Raw genomic sequence first — 19,542 nt, 5'->3', positions numbered from 1 at the left:
GCCCAGTGGAGAGAGTGGACAGCTTCAAATACCTCGGAGTTCACATCACGCAGGACTTGTCATGGTCCTGTCACATCAACTCCGTGGTGAAAAAGGCCCGTCAGCGTCTCTACCACCTCAGACGCTTGAGAGACTTCCAACTGCCCTCCAAGGTGCTCAGGAACTTTTACTCGTGCACCATAGAGAGCATCCTGACGGGAAACATCTTAACCTGGTTCGGGAACAGCACCATGCAGGACAGACGAGCTCTACAGAGGGTTGTGCGATCAGCTGAGCGCACCATCCGCTCCGAGCTCCCTGACCTGCACTCAATCTACAGCAGGCGGTGCTGGACCAAGGCCAGGAAGATCGTGAAGGACCTCAGCCATCCCAACAACAGACTGTTCTCTCTGTTGAGGTCAGGAAAGCGATTCCGCTCCCTGAAGACCAACACAGAGAGACTGAGGAGGAGCTTCTTCCCGCAGGCGATACGGTCTCTCAATCACAATCACACCACCACACAGTACTGACCCACACATATAGTTCTTACACACACACTGGACATTCTGGACATTGTTTTCACTTCATCACTTAAATCACTGCTGCTGTTATTGTGTATATATTTATTTATACTTCTTGTGTATTTTGTTCATACATTCTTATATAGTTCTATATTGTGTATTTTGTTGTACAGTTATTTTATTTTCAATTTAATTTATATATTTTATCTTATTCTTTCCCAGTGTGTTGTACAGTTATTTCATTTTTAACCTTAATTTATAATTTATATTTTATTCCTTCCTAGTTAAATTTACCCTTTTTAATTTTTCATATTTATTTCCTATCTTATTCATAGCCTTTTCCTTTTTTGTTTTCTTTAGGTCACGAGCAGTTGTCCAAGCATTTCACTACATATCGTACTGTGTATGACTGTGTACGTGACAAATAAAAAATTTGAATTTGAATAGCAGGGGGTGAAACAGGGGTTTATATAAAAGCTAAAATACTAAAGCTACAACCTTTAATGTAAAGCTGCTGCTGAGCAAACATGGCTTATACTCCTACTCTTTCTGTTAACTAAACATAAAAACACTTGAGGTCACCCTCTGATGTATTTACCACCCCGTCGTAGATCAATCACAGTGTCCTGAACTCTCATTGGTAGACGCTTGAATTGTTGTCGTGAAGTTCAGCCTGGATATCTTAAAAAGAAGGAAACTGAACTTCTTTTCAGGCACTTAGACTAACATGACCTGGACCCTTTTAGCGCCCTCTGTAGTTGAACTGTGGAAGTGAAACAGAGCCACAGCCTGCACACACACAGTTTAAGACATCAGTAACTGCACAACATGCAGAGCAGGAGTGAACATGCTGCAACACTTCAAACTGATCATAACTGTGTCAATAAAACCATGAATGCTGCCAAACTACTCAGTGTATGACTCAGACTGATAGCTGCTCCCTTCTCTCTGACACACTGCTGAGTATTTCATATATTTAACCACTTTAACAACTCTGACCTTTGACCTATTCTGGTATTAGTTACAGTTGTTATGGCGATCCTTGGTGACCTCTGATGTTAAAAACAGTATGAAGCTGTGAGCAGGTTAAGAGGCTCATATCTGAGCTGTTTCTTTCATTTATGTAGAGGTGTGTGTGTGTGTGTGTGTGTGTGTGTGTGTGTGTGTGTGTGTGTGTGTGTGCAGCAGACAGTAAGCAAGAAGACGATGCAGAGGATGATGAAGGTAAAGAGAGCAAAGAAAATGAAGGTCACCCTGAGGGTGGTGGGAAGGATGAGGAGAGGACAGATTTCTTACATTTCAATTCTTTACATTTTTTGTCCTTCGTGCTTTTGAACCATCAAACTGTAGGTCAGGAAAGCTGATTCTTTTTGTCTGTTTCTGATAATAAAACATGTTACTGGGGACGTCGTGTTCAGCTGTCTTTATCATGCAGTATAGTAAACATGTTTCAGTGTGAATGTTACAAAGATGAGATTTTACTGTGAAGCTTTTTTATACCAGGGGAATCATAAATACTTCAGTGATGTAAATAATGCTCTCAGAAGCTGGAAACTCCAAGCAAAACTCACTGAACCATAAATAACTGTAGATTACAATATGATGAGAAATGAGGGCTGAAATGTGAGGAGGTTTCAGACGGTGCAGACTTATGGACGTATCATAGATTTGTATTAAATGTGGTTTATGAAAAGTTCATTACTGCTTTGTAGATTTGCCCTCATTAACATACTGTCTGACCTGCTGACTTACACAGGTCAGCTTCACTGTTTGATTCTGATAGCTGAGCTGACACAGGCTCTGTGATCTGCTGTAGTTTGTTAGAAATACTTTGACTCACAGAAAAAGCTGCTCAGCTCTTGTTCTGGACACATTTGGGAGAGAACCTGCCTCTGTGTGTAACAGCGCCCCCTGCTGCTCTTGATGATAAATGTGCAGATGCAGATTCTTGCTGTGACTGTTGATCCGACTGGAAGTTCTGTGGTTACAGGTCCAGCTTCCTCCTGTGAAACCTGTACTAGTGAGCTGCTGTTACAGACCACCAAGTTCTAATATCCAGTATCTCCAGGTCACATGTACAAAGCTGCAGTCAGTCAGTGGAGACCTTAATATTGACTGGTTCTCACATACCTGTATTTAGCCATGTCCCTGCTCAAGATGATTTTGTGTGATCAACTCGACCGTAATAACAGAAAAATACTTTTAAAGAAGGATCAGAGTTTCTTTTTATTTCTGTCAAACATTTATCACATTTTTGTGGAGATGACTGTGTTTGAAAAACCTTTAATTTGTTTACTGACTCATATACCAACTACTACACCTGCTGCACCCTCTCACCTCTGATGGTGTTTCAAGAAGAGAAACAACTGAAATGAACATAAACTTAAATGCAACATAAGCATCATGTCAGTGGCTGCCTTATCTGTATGTTTAGGATCATTATCCTCCTGCATTGACTGAAACTGAAGGACTGTTTGTTAACTTCAGTGAGAACTCTGACATTTCTAAACTGAAGTTTATTTATATAGAAGAAATTGTTAACAAGCTTAAAAGTTGATGTGAGCAGTAAATAAAAAGGGTTAAACACACAGTTTCACTCTCAAACTGCTCCTCTTCCTGGAGTGAAGCACAGCCTGATAACCCTCCCTCTTCTTCCTGCTCTTAAACACAGCACCTCCTCTCTGTCCACGTGTTTCCTCGTTCCCTCCCCTTCAGATCTGCACTTTGAAGATGGGTGTAACCAACATGTGGTGACGTGTAAGAGCTGACAGGCTCCATTCACTGCAGAAACATGTTGTTGAGATCAGAGCTCAGACTAGTTTCAGTTATAAGGAAGTGAAACTCACACAGTCGCTGACACTGAGAGGAGAAATGGCGCAGAAAGGAGTTCAGCTGGACCGAGAAACAATTTCTTGTTCCATCTGTTTGGATTTACTGAAGGATCCGGTTACTATTCCCTGTGGACACAGCTACTGCATGAACTGCATTAAAAGTTTCTGGGATGAAGAGGACAGGAAGGGAATCCACAGCTGCCCTCAGTGCAGGAAGACTTTCATACCGAGGCCTGTCCTGGAGAAAAACACCATGTTAGCAGCTTTAGTGGAGCAGCTGAAGAAGACTGGACTCCAAGCTGCTCCAGCTGATCACTGCTATGCTGGACCTGAAGATGTGGCATGTGATGTCTGCACTGGGAGGAAGCTGAAAGCTATCAAGTCCTGTTTAGTCTGTCTGGCCTCTTACTGTGAGAAACACCTCCAACCTCACTATGATGCAGCTCCATTAAAGAAACACAAGCTGGTGGCCCCCTCCAAGAAGCTCCAGGAGAACATCTGCTCTCGTCATGATGAGGTGATGAAGATTTTCTGTCGTACTGATCAGCAGAGTATCTGTTATCTCTGCACAATGTATGAACATAAAGGCCATGAAACAGTCCCAGCTGCAGCAGAAAGGACTGAGAAGCAGAAGGAGCTCGAGGGGAGACGACTAAACATCCAGCAGAGAATCCAGGAGCGAGAGAAAGATGTGAAGCTGCTTCAACAGGAGGTGGAGGCCATCAATGGCTCTGCTGATAAAGCAGTGGAGGACAGTGAGAAGATGTTCACTGAGCTGATCCGTCTCATCCAGAAAAGAAGCTCTGATGTGAAGCAGCAGGTCAGATCCCAGCAGGAAACTGAAGTGAGTCGAGTCAAAGAGCTTCAGGAGAAGCTGGAGCAGGAGATCGCTGAGCTGAAGAGGAAAGACGGCGAGCTGGAGCAGCTCTCACACACAGAGGATCACAACCAGTTTCTACACAACTACCCCTCACTGTCAGCACTCAGTGAGTCTACACACTCATCCAGCATCAATATTCGTCCTCTGAGCTACTTTGAGGATGTGACAGCAGCTGTGTCAGAGACCAGAGATAGACTACAGGACATTCTGAGAGAGGAATGGACAAACATCTCACTGACAGTCACTGAAGAGGATGTTTTACTGTCACCAGCAGAGCCAAAGACCAGAGCTGGATTCTTAAAATATTCACATGAAATCACACTGGATCCAAAGACAGCAAACAGACGTCTGTTATTATCTGAGGGGAACAGAAAAGTAACAAGAATGAAACAACAACAGTCTTATTCTGATCATCCAGACAGATTCACTGTAAATTATCAGGTCCTGAGTAGAGAGAGTCTGACTGGACGTTGTTACTGGGAGGTGGAGTGGAGAGGAGAAGGAGTCTGTGTTGCAGTCACATACAAGAATATCAGCAGAGCAGGGTGGGGCGATGAATGTGGATTTGGATACAATGACAAATCTTGGGCATTATATTGTGACACAAACAGTTATACATTTCTTCACAACAAAGTCCACACTGACCTCTCAGGTCCTCGGTCCTCCAGAGTAGGAGTGTACCTGGATCACAGAGCAGGTATTCTGTCTTTCTACAGCGTCTCTGAAACCATGACTCTCCTCCACAGAGTCCAGACCACATTCACTCAGCCGCTCTATGCTGGACTTTTGCTTTATTACTCTAAAGGAGACACTGCAGAGTTGATTAAAGTCAAATAGAGAAGACAGGTTCATGTTGATCCCTGACCATTATATGTACTTGTGTAGTTTCTAAATGAGGCTTTACATTTTAGAAGCTGAGAAGTTCAGTGGTCCATTGATGTGTGAAAATAATATTGCACTGATTCAAACTGTACTTACATTTATATACCTTACATCAATATAAATCTCAATTTGTTCTTATAGCTGATAATCATGTGAGTTTAAATGATACTACTTGTTACATCCTGGGAGGCTGTGGGAGTGTGTGGGCGTGGTGTTGTCTTCTCCCTCTCCTCCTCCTTCGTTCTGGCCCCTCCCCTTGTCTCTCTCTGCCCCTGCCCTCTCCTTTAGGTCACACCTGCTGCTCATCTGCTCTCGTTACAACCAATTACCCTCAGGGGTGATATAAGCTGGAGAAGAGCAGTGCGGAAGAGGAGGGAGAGGTTTCTGGTGGAGTTCCTCTGTGCTGGTCATTGTGTGCTACTGACTTAGGTGTGGAACAGCCTGCTGTGTGTGACCAGCCTTCTGGTGTGTGAGTAGTGCTTAACTGAGCAGTGATTGCCCATGAGTGACGGCGGCCTTCATTAGTTTGTGTGGCCTGCCTGGATATTGTTTGTTAGCAGCGTTGCTGTCTCTTTCTGTTGAAGCCTTATTGTTGCTTTCTTTGTTGAGTGGTCATTACCACTTTGGGTTGACCTCCCTGATTTCTCGTTAAAGCAGCGGTGCTGTCTCCTTTTGTTGTTGCCATTTATAATTATTGAGGTGTTTTCTTACAATAAAGATCTATTTTATATTAAATACCTCTGCCTGGCATTGTTTTCATTCCACCTGGATCTAACTGTTACTGTCCCCCCCACCCTCATCGCCTAGCATTTAAGAGGGGACATAACACTACTCTTCATATTCAGCATGTTTGAAATCTGTCATCAGTCTGGTTAGTGGTTTTATTCTGTAGTTGCTGTAGTGGGTTGTCAAATGCAACAATATATTGGAGCTGCAGTGATTCATCAGTTAGTCAATGATTAGAGAACTGATTGTTTTATCATTATTTTAGTCACATTTAAAGCTGCTTCCAGTTTCTGAAATGTGAATGTTGATTTTCTTGATCATATATGACTGTAGACTTAATGTCTTTGAGGTTTGAACCTTTAAAATGTAACAAATTTAATCTTTGAGGTTTTTTATATTGTTATTATTGTATCTAGAGTGATGACATTTAATGTCATTTTTCAGATACAGAGACACGTGAAGAAACCAAATCACACAATAATGAAGTGAACACATTTATAGTCCGTGTTCAAGATGATGGATAGAAATAAATCATGGAGCATTTATGCATTTTTACGTCTGTGTCACAGAAACTGTTCAGCTATTCTCTGTTTATTAGTCTATTTATCAGGAACCTCTGATTTTATATGTAAAGGATTTTTCTTCTATCACTGAACCTTTTAAGGGTTTTCTCATAGTTTAGGGAGTTTTTCATTAGATTTACAGCTTCAGAATAATTTTTTGATGTCAGATTAGAAAGTGTGTGTCCAACCCTGGTGTTTGATCAGATGTTTGATCCCTGCAGGGTTGGATTTTTTTCTATGAATGTTGAATTTGTTGTATTTGATTTGAGTTAGATTTTTACTGATGGATGATTCATTGTAAAAAGTGGATCTACCAACAGTTTATTTCTTTGTTATTGTGATTAAAATGTCAAACAAATATATTTTCCACTTTTTGTGTGACAGATGCTGGAATTTCTCTGTCCTGCATGTGGAGAAATCTGCTGTCAAATCAGAACATTAACAGGTTTCAGGTTGTATTCAAACACACATTACTGTGTATCATGTGTCAGCAGGCATGTGTTAACAGGGACTATAAGACACTTTAGTGGCTTTAATGCATATTTATATGTTTAACACAGTCAGGTGCAAAGGTTCTTTATACTAAAATGAGGGAGGAGATGTGCTTCCAAGATTTATTATCCAGACAGAGAAAGCAACTTCACATTCAACCATACAGGGAGGAGGAGTTCAGGACTGAGGCTTACCAGCAGGTGAGAATGGTCAACACAAGGGGAAGGCGGATCCATCAAATAAATAAACAAATAAATAAGTAAAAATAGGTCAACAGTAACACTGTTTCGTCTTCTGTGGACTCTGTATCGCCTGAATCAGATAACTCCGCTACTGTGTGTTTGAACTCTAAAGACATTATTCAGAGTGACAAGTTGAAACTGTCTTTGGCACCATTAACCTAGTTTGCCCAGTGACTGTTACTGCTCCTGAGCTCCGCTCTCCACTTCCAGTTCCTGTTCCCAGGGCAGCTCGGGCCCAGCTTTCCCTTGCACCCTTACCGGTTCCTCGGGTGGGGGTGGCTGAGGTCCAGCTGGTGCCTGCTTCAGTTGCCAGGCTAACTGAGGCTGTATTCATCCCTGCACCCGTACCTGCTCCTTGGGTGAGGATGGCGGACACCCAGTTATTGCCAATCCCTGTTCCGGTTCTCCAGGTGAAGGCAACTCTGACCCTGCCGACTCCTGCACCCGTTTCAGTTCCCTGGGTTGGAGCAGCAGAGGTCCAGCTAGCTCCTGCGCCTACACGGGCTCCCAGAATAAAGACAGGAAGAACCCAGCTCGTCCCTGCGCCCGTATCTGTTCCTCGGATGGGGATGGCTGGTGTTCGGCCAGGCCCAGTACCCATCCCTGTTCCCCAGAGGAGAGCAGCTAAGAGTCAGTTACCTGATTAGTCGCAAGTTCAACAACCATCACAGCCACCAGCACAACCATCATCACAACCACCACAACTTTTGTTTCAGCCATTAGCTCATTTATCAGCTCAGTTTCCTGTTTTATCACCAGCTCAGCCTCTACTTCAGTCTCTAGTTCAGTTTCTAGCTCTATTACTTGTTCAGGCTTTAGCTCTGTTTCCAGGTCCCTCTCCAGCCCAGCCCTGTTCACTTGCTGCCATCCTCTGCTGAAAGCTCTGGTGAGCTCATTCAGTCAGTTGAGGACTGCATCTTTCTGACAAATCTCAGACAGACTGTTAGCACTGTACGTGCCCTGTGCAGCTACAGTTAGCTTTGCCTCAGCCGGACTTTTCTGCACCTGCTGGCTCTGCATTCGACTCTGCTGGGGGTTCAGGAGAACTGCTCCGGCACCTCCTCGTCTCCGCTGGCGGCTCTGGTGAGCCCGTTCATCCACAACCTGCTCAACCATCAGCTCTATCGTCTGCGGCTGCCACGTTGCCATCTGGTCCAGTCTCGTCGGCTGTGGTTACCACACCATCGTATGGTTCTGCACCCACCAAGCCTCCACCAGTACGCCCGGTGCCCGAGAATCATCGCCCACGCCCACTTCTAGAAAACAACATGGATGTGCAGTTTTTCACTAAAACATGTTTTTATCTCAGATGTAAATTTATCCAGTGAATCGTTAAAGTGTGAAAAATTAGCTTGTTTGTCTTTTGTGACATAAACACTCAGTGTTCACAACACTAGTGATGGGCAGATGAAGCACTGAAGCTTTTCATCCAATTGGTTCACCCCAACGCGAAGCTTCATGAAGCTTCATTTGCTCTAGCAGGACACCTACTGGATGTAAAAATAATAGCTGGCATGAATTTGAAGAGTGTGGCATTTTGCACACAGCCTGTAAATGTCAACAACAAAAGGAGTGTGTAAAACATGTATATTGTAGTGATGGCAGTATACTGTGTATATTTATGCTGGCAGTATGGAAAGACAAAAACAAAGCACAAATATAAATATCACACACGTCACTTATTGCATTGTATGATATTGTTATATCATTTAGTAACATTACTGCATGCTATATTATCATTGCATTTGATGGCTCACCTGGTCTTGCTCCACAATCGGTGTTCCCCTTATTCTCATGCAAAGCTCTGTAGTGCCTAAGCATGGATGAGGTGTTGTTGTTATATCCCAGCTCCCTGGCACATAGCAAACACCTCACCTTGTACAAAAGTACAGACAGCCTAACATAGGTTTTATTGCACCATCAGTATTATGAAAATACATCTTCTGTGGAAATTCACATACCTTGTTGGGAGATATAAGCTCAAAATGTTCCCACACAGGGGAGGACATCCTCCTCTTCTTAGCTGGCTCCATTCTCTCCTGACTTTCTCTCCTCACTCTCATAAACCTCCAAACTGTCTCCAAACTCTCACTAACCGCAACTCTCCATCAAACACCCACATTTTGAATGAAGTCTGAGGGGTTTATATCGCTGTCATATCTCGCGGAAAAAATTCGAACTGCTTCATGAACCAGTCACGTGGTACAGCCGGGCAGCGAGGCTTTGGACGTCATCATTTTCAGCTCCTCCCATAAATGAAGCAAGCCTCGATACGCGCTTCGCGGAAACGCCCCCTCCATTACTCGACACACGCTCCGAAGCCTCGATACAGAACGTCCCATCACTACACAACACTCATGTGTGGAAATGTGCCGATAATGTGTGTTGGGAGCTGATAACAAGTTAAGACAGCCAGCAAATGTGTGCCCTCGATAGTTGTTCTTTTAACAATGCTGGTTAATTCTGTCGTGTTCATGTTGATTCTTAGTAGCAGTGTGTGGTCAGTGTGGTTTGTGCTCGGCTGCACGGGAGGAGTGGAGCAGTGGGTTCAGGGTGTGGTGTCAGGGGATACTGGTTGTTACAACCAGCAAGCATCATCTAAACACACCTTCCCTCCTTTAAACAGCGAAACAAATGAGATTCATGGTACGATCCAGAGGATTTCTGAAACAGGTTTCCAGCCTTACATTTCCAGTTTGAATTAACGACACATTAGTGAATGCTCTTTATCAGCTTCCAGGCTCAAGCTGAATAAAGTGCACTTTGTTCTGCGTAACGCAAATGATGATGTGGTGCACAATTCCCTGGATCACAGCAAGTCTGTTGAACAAGAGGAGAAACTGTTGATGTGGGAAGCATAAAACAGGCGTGCACTGCTGAGTGTTTTTGTGTGATGGGGATGAAATAAGATGTGTTAACACTCACAGTCTGACCACTTGTGTCTCATAGCAATCGTGGAAAACACATGACATAAAGTGGGTTTGGGCAGTGTGAATAACCCTCTCAAAGCTGCAGGGGAATAAGCAGGTGTAATGTTGTCACTACTGGAGGTGAAACATTGTCATTGTTTAAAGAGGGAGGATACTTACACACTTCATAAACCAGCAAGAAGACTTTTTCCCAGAAACAGAGTTTTGATTAGTGGAATCGACAAACAGGCTGATTTGGCTGATATGGGTGAATATTGTGCAGATAATGATAATGTGAGACACTTACTGACATGTACAGATGGATTTTCTAAGTATGCATGCAGGTGTCTTCAAACCAAGGCAGCAGCATCTGTTGCATCTGCTTTTGAGGATGAGTGAGGGACGTGTACCTGTTAAACTTCCAACAGATGAAGGCGAGGAGTTTAATAATAAACATTTCCATCAGCTGATGGTTCAGTTTAACATCACACATTTCTCTGCATAAAGCCAGATTGAAGCAAGTGTTGTGGAGCATTTTAACAAAAGCTTTAAGGGCCGTATGTGAAAATACTTCACATCTGTTAACTTATGAAGACATGTAAACGTGGTCCAGGACCTTGTGCTGTCAAGGCCAAGCACTGCAGAGAGGGGGTTTCTCCAGGTGTGTGGTGGAGTGAGGAGAAGAACAACATGTCTAACCTTTCCTTTCCTTTTTCAGAGCAGAGGTGCAGACAGGAGGGCAGGCGGGTGAGTTTTCAGACTTACTCCGGGAAGCTGAGAGGAAGAGCAGCGGCAGCGAGCAGGTAAGTTTCCAGCAGGCAGTGAACAGACAAAGAGGACCAGCATCAAAATTTCCCCTCAGAGGTGAAACAAGATCATGATAAAGAAGACTTTAACACATTGTAAAGGCGGCACCACAGAAGAGGGAGACTTTAATGTGGCTGATACGCAGAGGTGGCAAAAGTACACACATGTTGTACTTAAGTAGAAGTACAGATACCTGTGTTAAAAATGCTCCAGTAAAAGTTAAAGTACTGATTCAATGTGTTTACTTAAGTAAAAGTGAAAAAGTACAGGCTCTGAAATGTACTCAGAGTAAGAAAGTAAAAAGTAGCTGAGCTCTGCCTCATGAGCAGAGAAAAAGAAGGAAAATAAAAAGTGGCTCTATTTTCTGTTGCCTACATTGTAGAGGGCGACTTTGTCTCTAAACAGGAAAATGAGGAGTCAGGGGTTGAAGTGGATTCAGCAGGTGGAGGAACCCTAAAATCAGTTGCAATGGCTCATAATTTCTATTGAGAGCTTCAGTAGATTTTCTGAATGTACAGGCTGTGATCAGCTGACCTGCTGCTCTTTGTGGATTTACACAAATGAATTCAACCAGATGTCAGCAGATGACATCTTTTTTGGAAATTTCTTTTTGCAACTTTACACAAATTTGGTTTTGGATCCTCTTTCATCAACTGGTTAAAAATATTATATAATTCCCCAACAGCTTGTGTCAGAACAAATGACCAGACATCCTCCAGCTTCTGTCTCTTGAGGGGCACCAGGCAGGGATGCCCACTCTCCCCTTCACTGTTTGCAATTTTTATTGAACCACTAGCAGCAGCAATTAGACAGAATTCAGTAATTAAGGGCATAAAATGCAAGAACGTGGAACATAAAATCAGCCTTTATGCAGATGATGTGTTACTCTTTCTCCAAAATTCACAAACCAATATCTCTGGGGTGATTGAATTGATAAACTCTTTTGCAAGCATATCAGATTACTCAATTAACTGGTCCAAATCTGCAGTCCTACCGATTAATTGCTCCCTCCATAATTCCTCTTCTACACCACTGCAATCGGGAAATATAAAATATTTAGGTATTAATGTTTCTCCCAAGCTTGCAGATCTAACTAAATTAAACCATATCCCACTTTTAAAGAAGGTAGAAGATGATCTGGCTAGATGGAAATGCCTACCCATATCACTCATGGGAAGGGTTGCCGCTATAAAAATGATGGTCTTACCAAAAATAAATTATTTATTCTCAATGATCCCAACTAAACCGCCACAAGATTGGTTCAGATCTCTAGATTCATGTATGTCCAAATTCCTTTGGAAAAATAAACCCCCACGTATAAGCTTAAAAACACTACAAAAGACCAAGGATAGAGAAGGAGTAGAACTACCTAACTTTCAGCACTACTTCTTAGCCAACAGGCTCCAGTTTATCTCAGGATGGCTAAAACATACCCTCTTAGATGAACCTTGGCTAGATGTAGAACAAGCACTTTGCAATAATCTAGAGATCTCAGACCTACCATTTATCAGCTCAAACATCCAACGACATGAATGCTTTAAAAGCATCAACATCAGCTCTTCTCTGACAGCATGGTGGGAGTTTCTAAAATTGACGGCATCTTCATTAATCCCATGCACCAGTGTATGAATGTGAGAGTGAATGAATAGTGGTATTGTAAAGCGCTTTGGGTGCCTTGAAAAGCGCTATATAAATCCAATCCATTATTATTATTATTATTATAAAACAATAATATGATAAACTTTTCAGATTGGAGTGGTAAAGGAATCAAATATTTAGAACATATACTAGAAGGAACAGAATTTATTTCATTTGACGGACTAGTTACACAATATGGGATCAACAAGAAAAGATTTTTAGAATATCAACAAATTAAATCCATAGTAAAAAAGAAATTTGTGAGTGGGCGTTAAGGCGTCTGGGAAGGGATCTCAAAACTGGATTATAGATGACAGAGAGTTGGTGTCGTAAACCCCCGCCTCTGTTCAAAGATGGTCGCTCACAGTGGACATAGATGGCTTCTTTCACTCCTCTTTCAAACCATCTGTCCTCTCTGTCCAAAATGTGAACATTGGCATCCTCGCTGCCATCTATAATCCAGTTTTGAGATCCCTTCCCAGACGCCTTAATGCCCACTCACATCCTGGGCCATCTGATCTCAGGAATTCGCATGATAAGGTGGGGCCAGGTTTCACAATGAACCCACCCGAAACTCTGGCTGATTGGGGCCCACACCCAATTTCACACCTTGGCTCAGGTGATTAGAGGATCATCAGGGGGTCCTTTTGTCCCTCTGTGGGGGGTCACTCCCACTAGGTTTATATCTGGGACTCTCCACCATTTGACCTTAGAACTGAAGAAGCTTCTCGGATGAGAGGTGAAACGCCTTCAAGTAACTTAAAGAAGTCCAGACGCTTTTCTTTGCAAGCTCCTTTGACTATGATGACCTGGATCACTGAGAACCTTCACAGACATTTAGCCCCCTGCTATATTACCTGTGTACACACGACTGTTGCTAAACACAAGTCCAACATCATCATCAAGTTTGCGGATGACACAACCATCATAGGCCTCATCACAGGCAATGATGAGACGGCCTATAGAGAGGAGGTGATGTCACTGTACGAGTAGTGTCTGGAAAATAACCCGACTCTCAACATCAGCAAAACTAGAGAAATGATAGTGGACTACCGGAAACGACCAGTCAACCATTTTCCTTGTTTGAGGTGACCAAATACTTATTTTCCACCCTGATTTACGAATAAATTCTTTACAAATCCTACCATGTGGATTCATGGATTTTTTTTTTCACATTCTGTCTCTCACAGTTGACGTGTACCTCTGGTGCAAATTACTGACCTCTGTCATCATTTTAGGTGGGGGAACTTGCACAATCGGTGGCTGACTAAATACTTTTTTGCCCCACTGTAGCTCGTTAACAGAGATTTGCCGTGTTGTGGCGTTAAGGTCATTTTAACGAGGTTGGGTGGGTCTTCCTTGGTCTCTTGTGTTCTGGGGGCCTCTGGATGTCTGGAGTTTTGATCTCCTCCATACCTGCTTGATACCATAAAGGACAGGGCTGTGGCTCCCCACACTCCCTAGCAGATCATTACATGGAGAAACCTTTGGAATGCAAGCATGCTGATCCACACAGGTATGCACACAGGTGTACACATGGGTATTCACAGACGCGGACTACAGCTTTCTTGGCTACTGCCTCAAAGCACACTGTGCGCTGTCTATCTTGCGTGCTGCACAATATCGTTTATTATTTAGTAACTATTGATATCTATGGCTAGCTAGTTTATTGTGATGGTGCTTTTTTTTTCTCTTATTATGTTGCTCTTTGTTGTTTGCTGTCTCCTCTGTTTTTTTTTCTCCATACAGGTGACCCAGGAGTTTGTTTTTTTTTGTTTTTTTCTTTTTGTTTGTTTGTTTTTTTCTCTTCCCCCCCTTCTCACCGTCTCTTCTCCCCTTTGGTTTTCTTTCTTTCTCTCCCCCTCTTTCTTTCATTCTTTCCCCCTGTCCTATCCCACAGTCATGTCTGTCCCGTTTGCAACTGAAAATAAAATAAATTCATAATTATAATAAAGGTCAATCAAATGGACCAATATGGCAAGGCCATGATGATCCACTTGGTAAAATAAATGATATGTTTAATATGCTGCTGAGAATATAGCCCAGAAGAAGCGGATAGTATAGCTTTTATTTTGGAAAGAGCCATTTCTCTGTAATAAACTCTCTTTTCCAAAGATGAGGGATTCCTCAATCAGATACAGGGCTCGCAAAATCGCTAGCCCGACGTCCTGGGGCTAGAGATTTTTCCAGTCGGGCTACCAAAATCTATCTGTGCCCTGCCCGTCCGGCTATTGTAGGAAGGAAAAATATATGTCAATGCTTTTGCATTCTTTCGGAAATGTAGCTGGGTAATTATGTCATTGGCATCGGTGAGCCACTGTCAATATGTGACATATTGAAATCGCGTTTGAATTTGCGCTTGTTTTTTGCTTTCACTTTGCAATCGCGTGAACTGTGTATAGAGAGCGACAGTACTGATTGGTGAGTGATGATAATTTGTGCACCAATTCCTCTGACATTGTCTTATTAATCGTTAGCTTACTACGCAAACATGACAAGTGAAATCTCCCGCAGCAAGCTTAAACATGTGAGAGGTTGATCGCGCAGAGAATCGCTGAGCTTATGTGAGTGCGTGTGTAAAAGCAGCAGGATATATATTTCAGTTCTGCTGAGCCAAATAAGACAGGTCAGGGTGAAGAAGTGACAGCCAAAGAAAAGCTTACCGCAAAACGGAAAAGTTATGACAAATCAGACTATAAGGCAAAAAGAAAGTGCAGCTTTATGGTTTCATGGACAAAAGAATTTCTGTGGCTGCGATATGACGAGCTAAATAACCAGGGGTGCACATAAGTGGTCCGCAGGTGCGCATTCGCTGTCAAAATAAAAAACACGCACAAGGGTTAGGGTTAGGGTTAAATTTAAAAACTGTATTTTTGAGTTAAAATATATATTTATAATTTTAATAAATGACAAATTAAATAGGCATGAACATTTTATTTTGTATCGAAAAAATATCGAACCGTGACACCAAAGTATCGAGCCGAACCGTGAATTTTGTGTATCGTTGCACCCCTAAAATATATATATATATATATATATATATATATATATATTAGTCAGTTAACTGAAAATCTCTTTCTTTTACTACATGTTATTAATAGTTTGCTCTTACTATTTTTCTATTAATATTTTATTTTTATTTTTTTTTCTACTGTACCATTAGGCTGAGTGATTGTCTTCTGCTCGTCAAATACATTTCGTTGCGATGTTGACCCTGTGCTAACTTGCATATGAGAAATAAAACTGAAACTGAAAACTTTTTTATGAACAGTCCACTGATAATAACAAATTACTTTCCTTTGAATGCAAATGTCATATCTGTACTTACCATTAAGAACAATGCAAATTTAAATTCAAAGACCTCTGTGTGGAATCAAATCCTTTAAACAATGTAATGGGATATATTAAAGGCAACAACAAATAAAAACAGTGTTTCTCTTTTTTGGCTTATATACTCTTGATTAATGTGACATACAGGCCATTTCGACAGCTTGGGAAGTCTGTATATCCAGTGAACTTGCTGTTATCAGAATGTACTAAAAAAATGGACTAACAGTGACCAACCGTTAAATTGTTGCTCTAGCCTTGAAGAAAAAATTTCACCCAGCTGTCCTCTCCTCCTGTGTCTGATTCCTCCTTTATTCCCGTGTGTATTTAAGTCCTGTGTTTTCCTCACTCTGTTGTTGCATCATACCATCATGTACTAGGGCTGGGCCCAAAAATTCATATCTCGATATTCTTTTAATGGATGGCGATGTACGATAAATATCTCAATATTTTTTAAGCCATAAACTAAGAACAAAAAGAGAGTTCTTAGTCAAAGCTGTGTCCAAGATGTCACACAGGCATTTTTATTAACATACAGCAGCATTTATAAAATAATAATGCTCCATAAATAAGTTAGAACAAAATTGTTTTTGTTTATAACAAAAAGCTCACAATTGTGCTGTCAAAATGTAAACATAGGCTATGTTCACACTGTACGCAAAAGTGCATCAAATCTGACTTTTTTGACCCTATGCGACCCATATCCGATCATGGTATGACAGTGTGAACGGCACAAATCCAATATTTTCAAATCTGATCTGGGTCACTTTCGTATGTGGTGCTGAATCCGATACATATCTGATGTTTTAGAAAGCGACTGCTGTTTGTACGGTCAAGTAGCATTAAATCCATCTTTTACGTCACTGACACAAGACAGACGCCAATTATCAGTGCCGGAGAAGACATTGTGAACGCTTCCTGGACATCCAGTGAAACTGTTGGGAAGACAACGTTGGAGAAATGTGAAGATTTTATTTGTACTGTATAATCTGCAGTTTCTGACAGAAATCTGCAACTATCCTTTGAAGCACCGCTCCTCTCTAAAACAGCAATAAGGATCATTATTAGGCCATATGTAAATAACAAAATAACTTAAAGCAAAATTGGGAAACGTAAAGTCTGACACAAGTCTTTATATTAACGACCATCAGTCAAACAATACTGTTTGCTCCGGGTCTAAACAGAGCGCGTTGTGTGTGACGTCTTCTTTTGCGCATGCACACAGGAGCGCGTTTGCTGTCACATTTTATTTGTAGTGTGAACAAGCAGACAAAAAAAATCGGATTTGATCAAAAAATCAGAATTGAGCATTAAGACCTGCAGTGTGAACGTAGCGTAAAAGACACTGAGCATAATAACACAGACAGACAGATTTCGCAGCTGCTCTATTCCCATGTTCTCCTGCGTAACTGACAGCCTTCAGTTTGAAATCAACTTCTTAAACATGTCTCTTAACAGGTGCCATTTTGGGGTCCTTACATACAACCATACATACAATCTGGTTGTATTATGTTGAAGCACAGTACGTATTACTCTGCGAGGCTCCGGACTACGGTAACCGTAAGGGTAGTCCATCAAGCAATGCTGCTTCAAAGCTTACAAAAGTTGTACTAAAACATTTTTGAGCGATGTGTACCACATAAAATTGGTTCGAGGTCATTAAGAACAACCAGAATTCAGACATAAGGTGCACTGTTGATTTTTGAGAAAATTCAAGGTTTTTAAGTGTACCATATAGACCGGAAAATATGGTATATGAGTTTTGTAAGGTTGATTGTTTCGGGGCAGGAGGCTGGGAGACTTGGCGGTCTGGGATACATCACACAGTTTCACACACTCTTCATTTTGCACTTAATGGTGCTGTTGTAAATGGTGAAAATACTAGTAGTGCTCAAACCTTTGTCGGAACGCTTTCCCGATATTCTCTACAGAATCCATTATTCTGCTCCTCATGTGACACTTTGAATCCGAACAATCTCCAAATAATAGTAGTGATAATAATAATAGTAATGTCTTTTTACCGACCAGCTCTTTCATAGCTGCCGTGTCTATCTTGTTGCTGCCTGCAGGTGAAGCGATGGGGGATGGGGAGTTGTGTTCAGTGAAGGAGTGAGGCGGGGCAGAGTAACGTTGCATAGAGACAAAAGTGGACGAAATTGCAGCTCCACTAGTTAATCATAACGTAACATAGACAATAAACAATATTGTCACATCTTGTATCTCGTACAAAAGCATATTGATATATTGCCCTATCATGTACCCTCACATCGGTGTTTCCCTTGTGCTCCAGTCTAATTCCTGGTTCTCAGTTCCAGGTTTGTTTCCTTGTTGCCTAGTTTGAGTTTCTAGTTCCTAGTTTAGTTTGTTGTATTCAACGTTTGACTTTTTCCAACAATAAGCTGTCACGGCTGGGGCAGCAGCCGTGTGATGTGTGGAAGGAGGACTCAAATGCAGCACTTATTCACATGTGAGGGTGATTTATTAAGAATACTGAACATAAAGTGAGGATGGCAAAACAGAACTAAGGATGAACTAAACTGGGAGAAACTAAACCAAAGAGTACCAAACCTGAACCTGGAGGGAGGACAGCAGGGAGAACACACAGGGGATTCACGGAGAAATGCAGGGTGACACAGAGGATGAACACAGACGAGGAACAGAGGCAAACACACACTATAAATACACAGAGGAACACTGGGAAATCACACACAGGTGGGAGACACAGCTGGACCTGATTAACCTGACGAGACAGGGGAACACTAACACCAGGGACCAACAGAGGGAGCACAACCCAGAAACCCAGTATCTAAAATCCCAAAACACAAACCATCCCAAAACAGCTCACACATAATAATGAAAATAATAACAATAAATAACCAAACACAAAATCACTGAGTCACGGACTCAGGATCATGACATAAGCTGCCATTTTGAATTTACTTCCCTTTTAGGGGTCCTGCGTTTGGGTCCTACGTCTGCCAAACTGCAAACCATGACAAAGACAAAAAACTGTTTTTATTTGTTGTTGCCTTTAATATATCCTATTACATTGTTTTAAATATTGGATTCCGGAGTAAACAGTAACTACAGATATGACATTTGCAAGGAAAATAATTTGTTATTATCAGTGGACTGTCCATAAAAAGCACTGGGATCAAACTGTTGCTCACCACCAAAATATTTCCATTATTCTGCCAATGTGGCTAATTTCCCTCTTTGGCTTTTAGTTGTGTAATCTGCAGTGAAATTTTCAGCCTAAAACGTTGTTTCAGCCCATCACCGTTATATTCAAATTTGTTAAAGAGATGAGATAAATGTAGAGCTTCATAATTTTCCCACAATCATTTAAACCCAATAATAATTAATGCACAAACAGAGAAAAGCTACAAACCAAATATCACAAAATCTGTGTTTTTCCTCTTCTTTTATGAAAACGACCACATTACTCTTTATTTATTAATAATTATGGTAACTGTTCGTCGTAAAGCATATCTCTGAAAATGTAGGGCACTTTACATCTTTGAAATAAACACCTACTTGATTATATCCCAGCAAGTAAAAACAAACCTTTGACTATAGTATGGATAATAGTAATAACAAGATTTACTAGATTAATCTATCCCAGCTTCCATCCATCCATTCGCTTCCGCTTATCCTTTTCAGGGTCGCGGGGGGCGCTGGAGCCTATCCCAGCTTAAACTAAAAAAACAGAAACACAGAGGGAGCTGTAAATGAAGCCAGAGCT

The 19,542-nt window shown here is 41.7% G+C and overlaps 1 protein-coding gene across 2 annotated transcripts; it reads left to right on the top strand.

Moving 5' to 3' along the window:
• The first annotated feature begins 3,311 nt into the window (after positions 1-3,311).
• LOC146579422 (E3 ubiquitin/ISG15 ligase TRIM25-like) lies at positions 3,312-5,822 on the top strand. 2 transcript variants are annotated; one of them, XM_085269306.1, is made up of 2 exons: positions 3,327-4,175; positions 4,880-5,822. In XM_085269306.1, exons 1-2 carry the CDS (start codon positions 3,372-3,374, stop codon positions 4,934-4,936), a joined length of 861 nt encoding a protein of 286 aa, XP_085125432.1. In that variant the 5' UTR covers positions 3,327-3,371; the 3' UTR covers positions 4,937-5,822. The 2 variants fall into 2 exon arrangements, with proteins under 2 accessions (XP_085125431.1, XP_085125432.1); XM_085269305.1 differs by having other exon boundaries at positions 3,312-5,822.
• Positions 5,823-19,542: the final 13,720 nt, after the last annotated feature.

The sequence above is a fragment of the Mchenga conophoros genome, linkage group LG3 (assembly GCF_057382185.1).
Source record: "Mchenga conophoros isolate Kocher_MC1m ecotype Shallow Benthic linkage group LG3, M_conophoros_male_GT1.1, whole genome shotgun sequence".
Taxonomy (NCBI): Eukaryota; Metazoa; Chordata; class Actinopteri; order Cichliformes; family Cichlidae; genus Mchenga; species Mchenga conophoros.
The sequence above is the reverse complement of the archived record's forward strand: the minus strand, read 5'-3'. Positions and strand labels throughout refer to the sequence as shown.